The sequence below is a fragment of the Camelina sativa genome, chromosome 12 (genome assembly GCF_030686135.1).
Source record: "Camelina sativa cultivar CO46 ecotype springtype chromosome 12, ASM3068613v1".
In the NCBI taxonomy this organism is placed as follows: domain Eukaryota; kingdom Viridiplantae; phylum Streptophyta; class Magnoliopsida; order Brassicales; family Brassicaceae; genus Camelina; species Camelina sativa.
Genome location: NC_141891.1, coordinates 14,428,320 through 14,446,584, shown reverse-complemented (window position 1 = coordinate 14,446,584; position 18,265 = coordinate 14,428,320). Strand labels below are relative to the sequence as shown.

The following is an 18,265-nucleotide window of genomic DNA, read 5'->3' as shown; positions in this document are numbered from 1 at the left end:
GTTTAATATTTAAAATAAAAAAATAAAATAATATTGATGCTCATGTGTGTTTAATTCTCGGTCTGGGTCCCTCAGAATCTATCATTAGTGGCTGTGTGTATCCGTGTGTTTGATTCATGAATCTGTTAAATTGGGTTGTAAAAGAGGAAGAATGAGATTTATTAATGCACTGGTATTAGTTGTGATTGAATGAATTAACGATTGAATGCAGTCAAATAAGGAAATAGATGCGGTGTACACTGATGTTTAATTGAGTGGTTTCAGGAAATCTTTAATGCTTTGGGCCGAGTTTGTGCAGCCCATTGAGACTCATGGATGTGTATAAAAAGGAGCGGCTAGGGTTTTGGCGTTTTCCTCATCACCTTTGCGATTTCAATCCTGTGTCGATTAAACTTCTGCTCAAATCTCTCTCTTCTCTTGTCGATCAACTCTCTAACCATCATGAAGTCCATCTTTAGTGGTTTCCACTATGACTCCAGCTCAGATGAGGAGCTCCACACTCCACCATCTTCGTTGTCTCCGCCAACTCCACATGTTCCGATCGATCCCGCGACTGCCATGGTGGTTTACCAGCCTTGCGAGGAGTCTGTCACTGCATCTCCGACTCGGATGGATCAGATTCCCTCGCCTTCTCACGGGAATCAAGAGACCTGCGAATCCTCGTCTTCTCCACCGAGAGAGGTGACTTCTCGATTTCCGGTGGTAGATCTTACTTGTGATGTGCATGTACCTGTCCTGCCATCTCAGGGAGTCTCATCCCGTCTACGCAAAAGACAACCGCCTGCTGATCTCGACAGTCGTGACTCCAAGCGCCCATCTCTTCACAGAGATAAGGGCACATCCACCGCATCTCGAGGAGCTTCGTCAAAGGACTTCGATGCCAAACGGTTCATCTCCTCAAAAGCTGTTCGACGATATGGGTTCTTTGCCTCTCGAACGCTCGCTCCAGAGGTCTGTTATCCACTAGATGCTGCAGACAAGGCTAGGGAGTTCATAGACAAAGCTGGGCTGCTTAAAACCGTTACTCAGATTGGCTCGTACGACTCGAAGGTGGTCTATGAATTTTGGACGAATCTCCCAACGGTCAAGATTGAGGGGGAGTCTGTCGACGTGCTTGTCCGAGACTGGGTCTATGAGTTCTCTCCAAGCCGTATCAATACCCTGTTTGGTCTGAGGTCTGTGGATGTGCGTGAACAGAGATTGCAGACGGCTGCAATTCTGGAGGAGGATGTGGCTCTGTTTCTCTCTGATGGAAGGGTCAAATCCTGCAATCAGCTGGTGTCCACTGCAATCAAGAACCCAGTGATCAAGGATCTGCATCGGATCTGCTGTAGCAACTGGTCTCCCACGGTGAACACGGGGTACATCTCGACGAATAGGGCTCTGGTGATCTACATGATCATGCATGGGATTTCGTTTGATTTTGGACGGATGATCTACGACCAGATCATTCAACTGGGGTTGCAAGCTCAGTCTGGCTTCCGGTTGCCGTTTCCCAGTCTCATCTATCAGTTGCTGACTGCTCAGAGACCTGTCCCTAGTTTTTCATCAAAAGATGCAAAAAAGACAAAGGGGAAGAAGATAGCATTCGTCCCTGTTGAACCTATTTCTCTAAAAGGGTCATCTGCAGAGCGCAAAGCCATCCGGTTGGCAATCAAGATCCTGCAAGATGCCTTGGAAGCTGGTAAGTAGTTTCTCACTTTGAGGTTCGCTCAAATTTCTGGTTTAGTTTCTTGGTATTTTTGACTAAACTGTGCCAAACAAGCAGGGGGAGATGAGTCTGATTCAGAGACCTGAGGGGGAGATTAAGCTATGGGGGAGCAGTTGTTTTTGTTGCTCACAGTTTTTGTTGATTTTATATGTGTTTCTCCCCTGTTAAAACTTGAGACTTGTTTTATTTTATTTCTGTTTTGGTTTTGAACAATTTATTTTAACAAGTCCTTATCGGTTAACCGTCTTGTGTTGATTGCTGGAATATTTTGCTAGTACGGTTGTGTTTTGTCTTGGCTGTGTTGTCTGTGCATTTTCAGATTTGATGTTGCGGTTGCTTGTGTGGCAAGATTCAGTCAAAAAGGGGGAGATTGAAAGTGCATCAGAGCTCTGAAGGTGACAGGAGCTTGCGAAGTGTCTCAGAGTGCTGATATGCTGACGTGGCAGATGAGCTGACGTGGAGAAAGTTTATGGGATGTCGTGACAGGGAACGTGAGAAGGAAGGAAGAAGAAGATCAAGATATACACGAGGATATTTAGAGTATATTTGATCGAGAGATTAAGGGAGGATATTTCTTAGGATAAGGAATATTTCCTTTTAGTTAGGGATTCACAAAGATCTAGGTTAAAGATCGTCTGTGTAAGGTATAAAGGGACGAGGGCTAGCCGCAAAAAGAGTTAGCACTCGTGGGATAAAAGTTGTGAGATTTGTAAACCTTCAAACAATCAAAAAGAGCTTTGAAGGTGAGTGTGTTCATTTTACTCTTTTAGATCTACACAGGATGTTGTGATAGATAGACAAGAAAGTAGGTTTAGGTTCATAGCTTGTAACAAACGTAGGTTTTTACAAGATTAAATAAAAGCGTTTGCTTGGCACGTTTCCAAACGGTTTGGTAGATCTGCGTTCTCTATACCTTTACAATAACAGTCTTTGATAATCTTGTACAAGAAAAAGTACAAAAGCGTTGAGAGTAGAAGAGGAAGAAAAATCACAATCCGTTTAGGGGTCTTGACCGCAAAACTATCACATCCTTCTTCAAATATCGTTTCCAGTTTAGGCTCTCTTATTCAATTCTCCAGTTTGGGCTCTTTTACTTGGGCAGATAATTGGGAATGAGAGAGCCCAAACTATAACAACAACACCTTCATTAACCATCAAAGATTAGTAGATAACAAAGTCATGCTATTCAACGATTTTCTCTTTATCTCCCATTTATTTACAACATTTAACAATTAAATTAGGTTTTAATAGTAGTACAGATTGACCAAAAACATATTTAGAACGACTAGTCGAAAACTTATATCGGGGAGAATAAGTCATCTCCAACCTGGTTTAACTCTAGCGACACGAAGCAGAACGATTCCGTTGTGTCCACCAGGCTTCTAAGCTTATGAAGAGTGACTTTTTAACAGGTGCCAAGATTTGATAACAAACTTTAAAAGGAAGATTAGCTAGTTTAACCTCCTTGAATACTACGGCTCAAGAACGTAAGGTGTAATAACGAGAAGTTCGACATACCCTCCTCCCTCTCTTTCACTCCCCATCAAGCAAATCAAGTAGGGGACAGTATAGCCAAATATTTCCGCACCTTTACTACTTCCGAAGAGATATTGTTATAAATTTATCTATTGTGGACAGAATCCGCCCTCATGTATTAGCTGAAAAGTCAACAACTTGACCTAGTAATGCATTAAGCTTTCTTCTACCGAAAAAGGATTGAATGGTCGATATTGGAGGCATGTAACGTTTGACGTAGTCGTCCCATGCAGGCCCCAACAAAAATAGAGATGGATAGGGACTAGGATGGATTTTACGGAAGTCTTAGTTATGTGAAGGTGTTGTTATATATCTTGTTGTAGACTTGTGGTGGAAACACCATTCACTCTTATTATAAATTTATAATTACTAAAGAAAAAAAATACACATTGACTTGAAAACACATTTTTTCTATTTTGTAGTCGAAGTTGAAAACATGTGATGTTTGTTTGACGTAATCAACCCCTAGCAAAATTGTAATAAAACCAGCTACGGGGTATTTACGTAACTCTACTTGGTCTTGTTTGGATTAGAGGAAGGGCAAAACGTGATGACATAGTCAGTAGAGTTTAGGCATGTAACGGTGCTATTATTATCGTCATAGGCGTAGATATGAGCGAGTGGGCAAGCTCGCTCGAAGTTCTGCGTGTACACCGTCGGCTTGCAGTTTTGCTTTGACTTGAAGTCGCGGGTGCAACAAGTCTCCGGAGTATTAGATTCCATGCACGTGCTACTACATGCGACTGGAGTGCCTCTGGACATTATCATAAGATCTTTTGGACAAGTCTTGTTCAGTTCAACATCACAACCGGCGCTGATACATGTCCGGCTACGCTGTGAAGGGACCACCATTACTGGAAGGTTGTAACCGTATTCAACACTGATGGTGTAGCTGTTGATGCCACCATTATCAATTCTAAAGTAGACATAAGTCACCGGAGCCCAACTGTATGAGCCGGGACACTCGATCTTTCCGGATTCGCAGTCCCCTGTGGCGCAAGAGAATTTTCCTGTTGAGTCGGTGGAGCATAGCGTCCTACCCGAGATAAGACCGTACCATGAGGATGGCGCCTGTATGGCTCGCGCCTCACCTCTCCTGAGAGCGAAGCCTGTTGGGGAGACCTGTGAGTCCACGTTCCATGAGAAGATAACTGGCCAAACTGTGTGATTGCACTTGTTCTCTATGGTAAGTATACTCATGGAAAACACTCCTGCGAGGAACATCAAACTTAGAAATTAAAGAAAGAAACAAACAAGTATAACAACCAAAAATAAAAAAGTACTATCAATCAAGAAAAAATCTTACCCGATACTAACAAATGTAAAGCAAAGAGGAAAATCATTGGCAACCTTTCCGCCATTGGGTGACAGAAAAAAATTGAAACGTTCCAAGGAACTGAATTAGTCAGTCACCCTCTGAGTATAAATTGGAGGAAGAAAACAGATAGTGGAAATAATATAGTACAACCCTTTTTCTAATCGTATTTATGTTTGGGAACTTGCCAAGAAAGAAGAGATATAATTTTTTTAATAATTGCATTTGTAGTGTGAATGGGAATAAGAATTATTTTTCTCTTTTTCAAACCTGTTAAGTGTTCATTTGATCAATTCTCACAACAGAATAATTATGTTACAACCAAAAAAAGTCATGGTTTCTGTAACAGTAAAGTAAGAATTAATACAATAAAAAAACATAATTTTCATTATTATTATTTAATTATTTTCTAAATTTCATCTCTCTAATTCACAATTAAAAAATTGGTTTGACTTGAGGCTAGCAAATAGTCAAATACCAAAATCATGGTTTTTATTTTATTTTTTGACAGCACCCTTTTATTTAATTGATTCACTGAGTTAAATAAATTTTTATAGAACGAGCTAAAGATATTTAGAAAAAATAAGATGGAAACTTGTTGAAGGCTAGATAATATCGAAGTCATTGTCTTCTTTTTGTTTTTGTTCCTTTTTTATTCGCTCTTGTTTTCGATGATTGTCCACTCATTAGCCTTTCACTATTTTCATTGCAGTTTTTTTTTTTTTTGTCAAAATATTTTCATTGCAGTTCCACTGCAAATGCCATTTTCATATATTCATATGGAAGAATGAAGACAATGATGAACTCTCCTCCAATTCCTACAAGGCTACAACCAACTCTTTATCTTAGCATCCAAACCTGATCATGGGTAAAATCTCTTTTGATATGGACTAAAATCTTTCCATTTGCATTGCGAATAACCCGCAAAACACCATACAACGATGATGCCAGGATTCGACCATACAAAACGGGTATTGCATTTGCATTTACTGAAGGGTTTACAACAAGTGGACTACAAAGATGTTTAATGCTCTTCAAAGCAAAGGGGGAAAACAGGTTTTATCAGTGAGACAATAAAACAGGCTGAAGACAATGGACTGGTGGCTCATTTTGAGAAAAAGATATGAAGAACAAGTCTATCCGTTCCTGAAGGACTCGATGATGCTAGACATTATTGCTAGTTTTGGCAAACCATTTGTTATACCAATTTGCAAGAAGCTGTTTAGTCTTAAATCTTATTAAAGTCTGAACAAATAAAAAAACTAAATGACAGCTGTGGGATTTGAACCCACGCCCTTTCGGACCAGAGCCTAAATCTGGCGCCTTAGACCACTCGGCCAAACTGTCTTTTTGTTTTAGTTACATGATTAATATTTATATATCATCCTTAAATGATCAAGTATAAATATGTAATTTTAGTACTCTTTACTACTTACTACTTAGTAGTACTTACATTTGATATGTCTAAGTGGATATAACAACTAGTAAAGAGTTTATAAAGATTTGTTTTAGTGTTGTCTATATATGTTGGTGCGTAGAATCTGTTGATTGATATATAACTTAATAACCCACAGTACATGTATATCGCTTTAAAGAGCATTTAGATAATTACAGCTTCATCCCAGAAGAAGTGTTTGGAATTTCCAATGATGGCTTATATGTTTTTGTTGCAGCCATATCAAACTCAGTTCTGGTTCGGTCAACACAACTCAGTCATTGTCTTCTCTGCGTTCAGGCCACAACTCAAAATCCCAAACCTTGGCCAAGTGAAAAAATCGAAAAAATCAAGATTTTTGCTCTTGTTGTTGTTGTTGTTGTTGAGCCTTTAGTTTCTCGAGCTGTTTCCGTAGATAAGCTTGTTTGAGTTTCTCCCGACGATTTGTTGCCTGCTCTTGTCTCCGTAGCTTCAACTCAGTTGCCTTTTCTCTCTCTTGATTGACTTCCTCATGAACTTCCCTACATAAACAATAGAGATATGTCGATTCACTTCCTAAAACAGAGTAAAATCTACAGCAATGGACTTGTTTCCTTCTTTCTAAGAGCTTTGATGAAACAAATAACTAACAGAGAAAGGAGATAGAAATGGAATTTACCTGACCATGCGCACATGTTGACTTACATCAGTTGTCCCAATTGCTCGTCCAAGTCCAGCAAATTTGGTGCTAAACAGCGAACCGTCGTCTTCACCATCATGTTTTAAATCTTCAGGTGGTGCTGAAATGGAACTGATGTAACTTCTCGATGGTTTTGGATCTTCATGTTCAATGCCTTTCCTGAAGAAATCAACACAGTACTTCTCTTCACCTTCTTCATCAGATAGCTCTCCTCTAACAAGTTTTTCATACAACTGAGCCTTTTTCTCCAATGCTGCATAACTAACAGCTCCGTCTTTTACCGCTTTGTGCTCAATCTTGTCCCTTCATTTTCCAAACATACAATTTTTGATTAATAACTAAATTAGTCCACACGAAAACTGAATCTTAAGTGATTCTGGACCTTAACAAAACACTTAAAAACCAATGGAGATGGTTAAACAAAGTCATATGAAGCAGCCAATATGAGATTCTTCTACAACATAAGATAATCCTGTAGTCTTCGCTTTATCCACATTCAATTTCAAACCAATGATTCTTACTTAGCTACGAATTTTTGATTGATAAACTAAAGATCGAAACCCTAATTCCCAAATAATCTCGTTTCCAAGATACAGAAGCATCCTACTTAACCAAATCATCATCCAATCTAAATTTCCAAACCCTAATTCCCAAATTGAAACCAAATGAAGATTTAAAATATCGATGAATCACCGACTTACTTTAGATTACGACTCTCGACGCCGGAATTTTTCGCGGAGAAAGAGTCTTTCGCGACAATCCTTTCCTTAGCGCGATGGTATTGAGCATCGGATCCGTTCAAATCCTTGTTCAGTTTAGCTTCTTCCTGAGAATTATAGAGCTGAGCTTTAAGCTCCATGATCGAAGAAGGACCTACACCTTCGATAGCGCGCTGCTTCTTTGGCATAATCGAAGATTCCGTTAACCATCCCAGCGATTCGGTGACCACTCTCTTCTTCGTCTCCTCTTCGCCTCCCATCTTCTTCCTTCTCCTCTCTAAATCAGAGCTTTTTGAATCTCTCTGGTTCGATTTTATCCTCAGAGGTTAAACTTCGATTGAAGATTTTGCATACACTCGATTCAAAATTGAAATCGAAGTTTATCAGATCGTAAATATAGTTCGTTCCTCATTATTGGGCCTGTCTTCGTTTAACTAGGCCCATATTTTCTTTTCATATAACTTTATCTCATTTTTTATTATGTGAACTATTAAAATAATACATACGTAACAAAAAAAAAAATTATACTTACAAAAACACAAACACTACAAAAACAAACCAAATCAAAATCCAACGGTATCTATCATTGAAGAAAAAAAAAAAAAGATGGTAAGAATATTATAATTGAACTTAAATTCACACCAATCAAATCAATTTAAACAGATTTACAAGTGCATTACTTTTGCGACAAGGCTGAGGAACCATGACCTTTGGTTCATCATGATCATTTCTTGTTACCACTTGGATGATTTGGTCACTACTTCCATTTGTGTTATTGTTTTGGTGATTTAATCCATTATTAAGAACAGCTCTTTGCTTCTGAAAATGTTCCCATTTGTCTTGAAATAGATAGAAGAAGACAAGACAAGCGATTTGAGCTGTGAACAAGATTGTCCAAAGACTCGAGTCTCTACTTGATGATGTCTTTTTTTGGTAAGCTCTTATGCCAGTGTATATGTTTATTATGCCAACTAGTGACACTGTTGTTCCTAGAATCCAATGTAATAAGAACCATTTCAACCTCCTTTTGCTCCCTCTACAATATACAGCAAAAAAAAAGGAGAAAAAAAACGTGATAAGTGTGAGGCATATATATACCAAAGATGTATATTTCCGTGTACATCACTACATATATCAGTATATATAATACCTAGCGGGCTTGAAGACACCAGTCAAGAATTGTAGCCACATGGCAGCATAAAGAGCCAAGCCAAGTCTTTGATGGTTGTTGTCGAAAGAGTTCTCCAATGTTCTTATGGACATTATAGCTCCTATTGTTGCTAAAACCACTGCCAGTATCTGCTCATAAAAAAAAAAAAAAAAAAAATTGTAATGAGTATCTCAGATGGCTATTTAATGTGTGTATATATTGATTTGATTACTACATCGATTTTGAATGTGCATGTAAGAGTGTAATCATAGTGTGTCCTTAGTTCCTTTCCCTTAATATTCAAGAAATCATGATCAAAGCTATATAGAAAATTCAAGAAGCAATTCCCTTATAAGCTATGTATTTTGAAATTAATTTGAATGCATCTATATCTAGCTGTTGAAAATTGAGTAAATCTAAGACTATGAGTGCTTCTTGTTTTTCACTCTTATTAAAATCGTATACACATATTTCCCCTTAAATAGTATATTCGACAATATATTTATAGTGGAGAAAATGATTAAAGTGAGATCACTGAGATGTCATCATGAGTTCTGAACTAAGATCAATTTGCATTTAAAAATACTTGATCATAAATCGTTTACGTTATTAGATATACTTATGGAGTGGCTAATACTTAATTTATACCTGGAAAATGACATGAAGATAGAAGAACACTTTAAACTTTCTTCCATTTTCATGAGCTTTATTGGCCATTCTAACGAAGAGAATCCCCATTGGCATAAGAAACCCCATGGAAACCCATAAGAGAATGCCATGAAGCTTTATGCTATTTATCATTTGATGACTCATCTGCCATATAAAATTATAGAAATGAGGAAACAAAAAACCAAGTAATTAAAAACCCAAAAAAAGAAAAAGAATACCTTGTCGTGTAGGGATCCTTTATTCGTGAGATTGCTTGGTGAATGGTCATCAATGGTGACTTCAAGAGATGAACATATGACAAATGGTGGAGCAGAAGAAAGATAGAAGATAATAGAAATCAAAACATTCGTGAGATATTTAGAAATTTTCATTCTGATCTCAATCTCAACAGCTAAAAAGAATCTCAAATCACAAAACCCACTCTCTAAAATTTTCCTTTAACTCTGGCCCTCTCTCTAAATCAGTTCATATCACTCTATGAAATTTAGAGCAAGACTCATGAAATATATACACATGCATAAAACATATGAGTACATGTATGACTTTGAAAAGGGGTGTATGTGTGATGGAAGAGGGAGAGAGACAAATAGAGAGAGAGGATGCATGTGATGGCTGGTGCAAAAGAGGCTTTTAATGGAATGCTTTGAGGACTTAGTTAAAGAAATGATATTCAATTTGATCATGGAGGGAGGGATGGGCCAAATTCAAATGATCATTATAATGTTAATTTTCCTTGATGTTATAAATTCACTCACCAAATCCAAGATACCATCCAACATAATCATGATCATAATATAACAAGTCAAAAAGGGATTTACGAAGAAAAGAAAGAAAAAAGTAAATAAATATTATATTTATGCTTGGAAAATTTCAATTGCATATATAGTATCTTCATGTAATTGAATCATGATCACATTCCTGTTCTTCTTGAAAAGTTAATATATGCACCCACATATGTGTGCGTCTGTGTGTATATGCTCATACACACACACACTACTCACATGTGAGAGAGTTTGGACTTTATGTGCTACCAAAGGAAATAAATAAGTACTAATTTAAGCTTTTCAATTTGGTCCCATAAGCAATCAACTAATCCGCTTGTTCTTGGCTCCAATGATGTAATTTACGCTTAATATGCTCATAGATTAATAGGTTTCTTTGCAAATTGTCTTGTTATCAGACTATCAGTTATAAGTTATAAGTTTATAACCAATAATATCTAGAATGAGAGAGTTCATCAATCTCTTCATGTCATCATGAGTCATGACTGTGATATCTATATTTGCATATATAAAAATATAAAAATAAACTTGCAAACAACCTCTAAGCAAATCCATTTTATAATATTTTTATAAATTTGTAATATAAACAAAGAATGTGTAGATTATTATGTAAAATTACTAAATTGACAACTTTTAGTTATTAGTAAATTTTTATGTTCTTTTTAAAAAAATACAAATCATTTTCGTGTAAATATAGATATAATAATCTACACATGTCAATAACTAAAACGGCTACCACGTGTGGAGAGAGTTCATCAATTTCATGTCAATTTGTAGGTGACTGTTCCAAAAATTTTAAGTTAAATAGAATTTTAGACAGATTAAGGTTTGTAAGTGATAATCTCTGTCAGAACTCGAGAATTGCGAAGATTACATAACAACAATTAGATTATGGTTCCTTTTATTAATCCGCATTATCTTTCTTTTTAAAGTCTCGCGGTGACTTAACGATCATCGAAATGATTACAAATGCATGGGTAAAAGTCTCTAATATCATCGACTAAAGCACTAACAAACTATATACTAGTATAATTTTACACCTAATGAAATTTTTGGTAAGCAGTCCATTCATATATACACTTTTCCCCCCTTTATCTCTTTTTTTTTTTTTCTTGATTTACTTCTTATCAGAGTAGTTTTTCAATGACAAAAGTATTACAAATAAATCAAATCATTAACAATTTCTCGATCATTTCTAAGTCCATTCTAAAAACTATTGTTTCTAAAAAGAAAAAATAGCATCAAGCTTTTTTTAGTGTTTGTTTAAAGGCTAAATCATCAAGTTGGTAAGAAATAAATAACATTCATCATTGCATATTACTATATCATTGAGAATATGAATATTTAACATGAAGTTACAAGGGTATGGATTATGGAAGATCAGACTCAACAAAAAAATATGGTTATAGGGACTTTTTAAACCAAAACAAAATAAATAGGTAGTCAATATAATTAATATGACTTTTCATATAAAGAATTTAAGAAAACAAAAATTGAGTAGAGACCAAGCAAAAAGTAATGAAGCTTATGCAGAAATAAGACCTATGTAAGCTGCAGAAAGAGAGAGCAAAGAGGATATAACATATGCCATAGTTACTATCATTGGCTCCTTCAAACCACTGAGTCTAAGGTGATGATGAAACGGTACTGTCTTGAAAAATCGACGCCCTTTCCCCTTTAAACGCTTAGTCGCCGAGTAATACACGACCTGCGGGTCAGAAATGCATATATCTATGATTATTGTGGGGTTAGAGAAAGAGATGCACTTAGTATATCTGTTCTGTTCTTTACCTGAATAATGACAGAAGAAGCTTCTAAAACTGCGACACCAGATGATATGAACAATGGAAAGAACATTCCTGAACAAGCAGCCATTGCAGCCAAAGCTCCACCAAGAGCCAATGATCCTGTATCTCCCATGGAAACTGATGCTCTGTATCGATTATGAAGTAGAAATCCAAAACAAGCTCCAGCCATCGAAGCTCCAAATACAGAAAGATCTGATCAAGAATTACGATTACAGATTAGGAGCAGTGGGCAACACAATCTATCTTCACTTGAAAGTAAGGGACTAACCAGAGCAAATAGGAAGAGCTGCTATTGCCATTGCAACAAAAGCCAAAGCAGCAATACCTCCAGCCAGTCCATCAAGACCATCGGTTGCTTTGACTAAGTTTCCCATAGAAACGAAGTAAAAAGATGTCAACAATAGGTAAAGTTTTCCCAAGCAAACGAGACCTATTGGTGAAGGCAAAGGAATCAACATTTTCCTGGAAAAAATGTACAGAATCAAGAAGACGTTATATAAACTTCTGAATGACAGGCTTTGAGAGAACTCTAGAAAGTAATATGCGGATTGGTATTACTTTATATAATCATGTATTCTCATGTACATTTATATGAAAGTAGATACGCGAGTTACCATCATATATGCGTTGATCAGATTAGTTATAAGAGGCTATACATGCCATAAGGAGATGATATGCTTGCAGTCTCCAACCAAAACGCAAAGCAAGTCCCAACTGCTGCCTGTGATACATACAGATAGATCAAGTTAAGAGGATGAAAACACTTAAAAACATAAGATAGAGAGTGAAACTTAGTTAAATACCTCCAAAAGAAGTTGTGCTTTAGCAGACAAACCAATGTTATTCTCACTGTAGAGGCTTAAGGAGTCATCAATTAGTCCAATCATTGCAAATGCTACAGTTGCAGCAGCTGCTCCACAGACTTCGATGGACGAAAATTTAGTCAAGGCTATTGCAACAGTAACACCAATTGGAACAAAAAACAACCCACCCATTGTTGGGATTGTTGGTCTGCGGTTATGTGGAACTGGACCTAGTGTCCTAATTGGCTCATGCACTTTCAGTCTGTCTAGAAGTGGAACAACAATATAACCGGCTAAGGTGACTAAAACCGCTGATATGAAGAAGGGCAGGCTTAAGAAATATGGAGGCAAAGGCAGTCTAACAATCTTCCAAGCAAAAGAGTCCATCAATATAAGTAGCAGTGACAAAAAAGCCAGAAGCCCCAAATTAATCCCATATCTGATTCTGCATATGACGAAACAAAGCAATATCAAAACATTGGAAGTTCACAAGAGAACAATTTGCTATGATATCCATAAGACTAATCCACCAGAAAGAATCTCTAAAATGAACAAACACCAGATCCTAGATTCATTCACTTGATACTACACCACCTACACACACATTCTAGTGGATTTATCCCCACTCCAAATGGATCAATGGAAACTAACATAGCGGTAAACTGATACTTAAGAGTTAAGAGTAGTACCATGGTTAGTCTGAAACAATATGCTATGATAGTCATAAGACTTAAGAATAGTTAAAACACCAACCAAATCCTAAAATCAAATGACTCATAGCCTCCTTTTAGATTATAGTACTACACTTCACTTACATACAAATTCTAGTGGATTCAATACAAAGTATACATAGCAGTAAGTGATGATTAAGACTAGTGCCATGGTTTAAAATCTGAAAGTAGCAAAACGTGCCTGTGCTTTTTGCGACCTCTTGGAAACTTTCCAAGTTTTTGAGCAGTTGTTTCAGTTACCACATTCAACGCGTAATCCCCATCACTCTCTTCGCCTTCACTCGACGAAATTGAATACGTAGCAGTAAATATGTCACCAGAATAAAAATCAAATGAATCCTTAAAAAGAAGAAGAAGAAAAGTATTAATTTTGATGCTAAGACATAATAGTAGTCAAAAAACCCCACATTCTAATCTGAAATGGATATTGGAAAATTACATCATCAAATGCCTTAACTGAGACAGAGCTATGTCTCATTGTACTACTACTACTACATCCATGTCTCCGTAAGCTCGCTGCAATGAACTGCAACAGAATCAAACAAAACATAATTGTAACAAGAGAAGAAGCAATCAAACATGTCACATTAGAAATAAGCTTTCTTAACCATGAGTACAAAGACTCGATTTTTAAGTTTGTTTTCATAAGTATCAATCAATCAAAATCGGTACCTTGTAAGGAGAGGGAGATCCATATTCGACACGAGGACGTGTAACCGAAAGAGGAGGAATCGATTCGAGAGATCGAAACGGGTTTGGATGGTAGAATCGGTAAGAATTCGGAGTTAACAGGAAAAATCTCATCGCATCGCTTAGAGTCAGAGATGGTACAGAAGGTTGGGGGTAATGAAGAGTAAACGTCAATGGCGTCGTTCTTGAAGAAGAAACGATTTGGGTCGTCAAGTTTTGGTTATGTCATGTGGTTGGGTTGGGTGTGACTGACTCAAAACCTCAGATTTTTTTTTGTGTTGCAGACACAACCAAATACTATTTCTTGTGTTTGGTTTGCTTTGTCCCTTGTGTTTTTTGTTTGGGTCTTCATTACTCATTAGATGTCTTTTTTAGGTCGGCAATGTTTTTAACTTTTAATTAAAGGCTATTTTTGTAATTCTCTATACACAAGTAACCATTATTATTTTTTTTCGGTAGCTCTTGTAACAAAACTGAAGATTTGAATCAAGGAGAATTGTTTGCACAAAAAAAAAAAAAAAAAAATGAAGAATCAGGGAGAATTGAACCGGAATCGGTCGGATAGAGATACACAAGCAATAAGGTACGCATGTCTACAAGTATAGTGCATAGGCAGGCAGGCTCGTAAAAGCCTCTAATCTTTAAAGCTTTGATTTGTTTTGTGAATGTTTAGAGAATGACTTCTCAATCTCATTTTTAATTAGTATCTCAAATTTCTTAATACACACTATTATCAATTTATCATCAAGAGTATAATGCTTCGGCTAGTTTTTGTCCTTGAATTTATCAAGAGGATAACATCAATCTTGACTTCAGTATGTTAAATTTATGTGATGTCTTTCTGAAGTTTCTAACATGTATCTCTATTTATGACAGTAGATAGACCTCTTTACCTAAACATATGCATCATCAAGTTCTGATCTGTAATGAAGGTGTCAATCTTATGATTTTACTGTCTAGTTGCATCTTTGAATCCATAGAGTTTTTTTTTTTTTTTTTTTTTTTTGTAACAAACATACATGATCGCTTTATTGCATATAAATATCTTCTTGTAGAATGCCATGTAAATATATACTATACTGTATAGTCTTTACATCCAACTATTTCAGTTCTATTAAATGAAAGTATAAGGCTGATATAGACATGTTTTAGAACATGGGGGAAAATATCTAATTAATCATAATCAATTCCTTTAACTTGAAAAAAAACTTTTTAGCCACTAACTTATTTTCAAATCTAGGTGCTTCTACACCAGGAGGTAATGGTTTCCTCTCGGAAAATATTATGGAAAAGGACTATTATACTATACAATTTATAAATTCTCAACTATTTATTTTAAAACTAAGAATAACGCATATCACAGTCACAGACCCCCCGTAACACATGAAAAAAGTCTTCGAGGTAGGAATTATCTTAACTGCCAACAACATAATTTTCAATTACTCTCCCAGTGGAAATCTCTAGAGAGATAGCGACAGACCTTTTTAGAATGTGTGAGCTGCCATTTGTCAACAAGTCACGAGAACTGTTTTCTTTCAACTTTCAAGTAGTACACTTCTTTTTTTCAACAATTTATTAAAATTGTCACAGAAAAAGAGAAGAATAATACTCACTCGTTAGAGACAAAATAAAAACATTTAATACACTAAACGCATTGAAAATGATTCTCAAAAACGTTACATGCACAAGTTATATTCACGGAACCGTTTCACATGTTATTATATTACATGCTAATATGCTATAACATTGTTATTGCATTTTCTTTTTATTGAAATGATATAAAGAATACGAAATAAATTTTGACCCAAATAAGGAAAAAGAAAAAAATAAAAATGTCCAAAGAGTTAGTGGGGGTAACAACAAAAATAGCACAAAGCATGAGTGGTGTGACTCATTACTATGGAAGCCTTAAAAAGATATCACATAAACCGACATTTTAATTCTAACCCTAAAATCGGATTCTCACATGTCTGAAAAGAGAGACATCTCACGGATGTCACTAACTTCATCTCCTTTTTACTTAAAAGATTTTTTTTTCTATTGCCATTTACTTAAAGATTCTTTTTTTCATTTAGATTCATCACATAACAATAATAGTTATAATACGTGTCTAATGCGCGTTCTTGTGTTATTGCGTATATAAAGTCTTAACGGGATGAGCCGTAGATGAAGAGCTAAAACTGATATTTATTTCATGAGGAAAATGAAGGGTGAGTTCTTTACATTGGTGGCAATAATGTCTCTACTCTTAGCCTTCTCGTTTGTCCATGGAGGAGGAGAGTCTGAAACACCTGCTAATGCAGCCGCCACCCCAAGTAGTCCAACCGGAGGATCCAGCAGCTCAAGCGGTTCGGCTCATGGACCTAATTGGGGATATAGTTGGGGATGGGGTTCAACCCCAGGAGGTGGTTATGGCTATGGTTCGGGTTCTGGTTCCTCACCAGAAGGAGGAGGCAAAGGGGGTGGATTCGGGTTTGGTTCGGGTTCGGGGTCAGGAACTGGATTTGGGTCTGGTTCCGGAGGAGGAGGAGCCACAGACGGTGGTTCTGGCCATGGAAGTGGAACCGGGCACGCAGGTGAAGGTAGTGGCTCAGGCGATGGAAATGGTGGAGGATCACCAGGTCGGAGAGAGAGGAGCCAACACCGCTAATATGAGCGTTCTTGTTATATTACCTTAACAGAATCATACATGCATAAGATGATAAGACTAAAGAAGGAACAAAGAGAAAATACTATATTGGCAGCTTAATTAATGCATAAATAAGGATCAAAAGAATAAGTAGCTGGGCTTTAATTACCGCTGTCCTTTGTATTATAGTTAAACCTATAATATATATATTGTGTTCTTGCGCCAAACCTGTATGCTCAAATTTAATACTTAAAGATGATGATCATATTACAAACAGTGAGTATGAAGTGTGGCTTTTAAAGTGTGTACTACATGATAAGTAATTTACCAAAATAAAGGGTGGTTAAAATTCTCAGTGCAAACTGATTATAATTGAAAGTCGTTATAAGTCAAGTAGACAGAAAAAAGGAAAAAAGGTCCATCTAATGACAAATTAAACCGAACCGGTTAGGCCCATGACTTTGAGCCCAATAGCTTTCGACTTGGAGAGATGTAGCTAGCGAATTTGATCCAGTATGGTTTACTTCTTTTTTTCACATGAGTTGGAGAGTTTTGACTCTTGGCTGATTGATTGGTTGATTGAAAATGAAAAAGAATGCATCAGTTTGCTTGCTTCCCTACACAAGGAGTATATTGGTGATTAAAGAGATACTAAAACAAATTTATAGAATAGATTATAGAAGAAATAAGCATCGAATATATTGGTGAAAAGTTGGTCCTTACTTCACGAGGCCCCTTTCATTTTTGCTTCCACGCACCAACGGTCACATACTCACATATATACATACATATTCTATCAAACATAACCCTCACCAACCTTTTAGGAGTATATTTTTGGCTTCTATATATCAAGCACACCTAATTGTATTTTCTTCTTCGTTATATATACAAGAAGTGGAAAAAAGGAAAACCTTCTTTTATAGGCTACCAATTAGAGTTTTTAGTTTTAAATGACTTTAAACTTATCAAAAACAACTAAGTTCAGAAAAATAGTAATAATTAGATAAAATTCTCGCAATTGAAGTGGTGAAATAGAATTTCATGGATGGAGAGAGTTTTTTTTCTTTCTTAAAAAAGGCTTGAAAAGCGAATATAACGGGATGAAGAGTTATTTTGAGTTCGAGATAACGGATCAAGCCAGGCTCAGATAAGGAGATTCATTACTTACAATAATTATATATATAAAAGTAGAGTTTTGATCTCTCCTTATTGGTCTATTGCTATTAAATGGGTTTCTAAATTTATTTCCTTGAATTGATAGCTCTCCTTACGTTTTGGTCGACCATCTCCTTAAATGGTATGTTACCGCAACTCATCAATTCCCATATAATTGAAATGATATCTCTCCTTACGTTTTGGTCGACCATCTCCTTAAATGGTATTTTTTCGCAACTCATCAATTCCCATATAATTGAAATTAACACAAAATCATATATTCAAACAACGATATGCTCCACGATCCTTGGTCGATTGATATTAAATGTGTTTATAAATTTATTGCCTTAAATGAGTATTAAACAGAAATAATATAAAATGCTATGATCTCTCCTTACCTTTTCGTCCATCATCTCCTTAAATTCTATGAAATCATAACTGATCAATTCCAAA

The 18,265-nt window shown here is 36.3% G+C and overlaps 5 protein-coding genes and 1 non-coding gene across 7 annotated transcripts; 1 reads left to right on the top strand and 5 right to left on the bottom strand.

Annotated features, from left to right (window-relative positions):
• Positions 1–3,575: 3,575 nt before the first annotated feature.
• LOC104792988 (PR5-like receptor kinase) lies at positions 3,576–4,812 on the bottom strand. Its single transcript, XM_010519259.3, has 2 exons — positions 4,554–4,812; positions 3,576–4,458 (listed from the first exon to the last, which is right to left on the bottom strand). Exons 1-2 carry the CDS (start codon positions 4,606–4,608, stop codon positions 3,758–3,760), a joined length of 756 nt encoding a protein of 251 aa, XP_010517561.1. The 5' UTR covers positions 4,609–4,812; the 3' UTR covers positions 3,576–3,757.
• A 1,017-nt stretch (positions 4,813–5,829) lies between these two features.
• Positions 5,830–5,909, bottom strand: TRNAL-UAG (transfer RNA leucine (anticodon UAG)). The gene has a single exon. It is a non-coding gene; the product is annotated as a tRNA-Leu (tRNA).
• A 180-nt stretch (positions 5,910–6,089) lies between these two features.
• On the bottom strand, positions 6,090–7,778 carry LOC109125274 (uncharacterized protein At4g18257). The gene is made up of 3 exons (XM_019226754.2): positions 7,378–7,778; positions 6,656–6,979; positions 6,090–6,518 (listed from the first exon to the last, which is right to left on the bottom strand). Exons 1-3 carry the CDS (start codon positions 7,653–7,655, stop codon positions 6,347–6,349), a joined length of 774 nt encoding a protein of 257 aa, XP_019082299.1. The 5' UTR covers positions 7,656–7,778; the 3' UTR covers positions 6,090–6,346.
• Positions 7,779–7,840: 62 nt separating this feature from the next.
• On the bottom strand, positions 7,841–9,859 carry LOC104792987 (cytochrome b561 domain-containing protein At4g18260-like). The gene is made up of 4 exons (XM_019246480.2): positions 9,433–9,859; positions 9,194–9,358; positions 8,546–8,694; positions 7,841–8,431 (listed from the first exon to the last, which is right to left on the bottom strand). The coding sequence occupies exons 1-4, from the start codon at positions 9,583–9,585 to the stop codon at positions 8,041–8,043; spliced, it is 858 nt and encodes a 285-aa protein (XP_019102025.1). The 5' UTR covers positions 9,586–9,859; the 3' UTR covers positions 7,841–8,040.
• Positions 9,860–11,290: 1,431 nt separating this feature from the next.
• LOC104792986 (phospho-N-acetylmuramoyl-pentapeptide-transferase homolog) lies at positions 11,291–14,392 on the bottom strand. Of its 2 annotated transcripts, none has more exons than XR_015573878.1 (8): positions 14,011–14,385; positions 13,778–13,864; positions 13,520–13,677; positions 12,608–13,052; positions 12,419–12,525; positions 12,073–12,266; positions 11,788–11,996; positions 11,291–11,704 (listed from the first exon to the last, which is right to left on the bottom strand). XR_015573878.1 is itself a non-coding variant. In XM_010519257.3 (8 exons), the coding sequence occupies exons 1-8, from the start codon at positions 14,140–14,142 to the stop codon at positions 11,522–11,524; spliced, it is 1,473 nt and encodes a 490-aa protein (XP_010517559.1). In that variant the 5' UTR covers positions 14,143–14,392; the 3' UTR covers positions 11,291–11,521. The 2 variants fall into 2 exon arrangements, 1 of the variants encoding a protein (XP_010517559.1); XM_010519257.3 differs by having other exon boundaries at positions 12,461–12,525; positions 14,011–14,392.
• A 1,747-nt stretch (positions 14,393–16,139) lies between these two features.
• Positions 16,140–16,933, top strand: LOC104792985 (uncharacterized). Its single transcript, XM_019226752.2, has one exon. It carries the CDS (start codon positions 16,223–16,225, stop codon positions 16,676–16,678), a length of 456 nt encoding a protein of 151 aa, XP_019082297.2. The 5' UTR covers positions 16,140–16,222; the 3' UTR covers positions 16,679–16,933.
• The last annotated feature ends 1,332 nt before the right edge of the window (positions 16,934–18,265 follow it).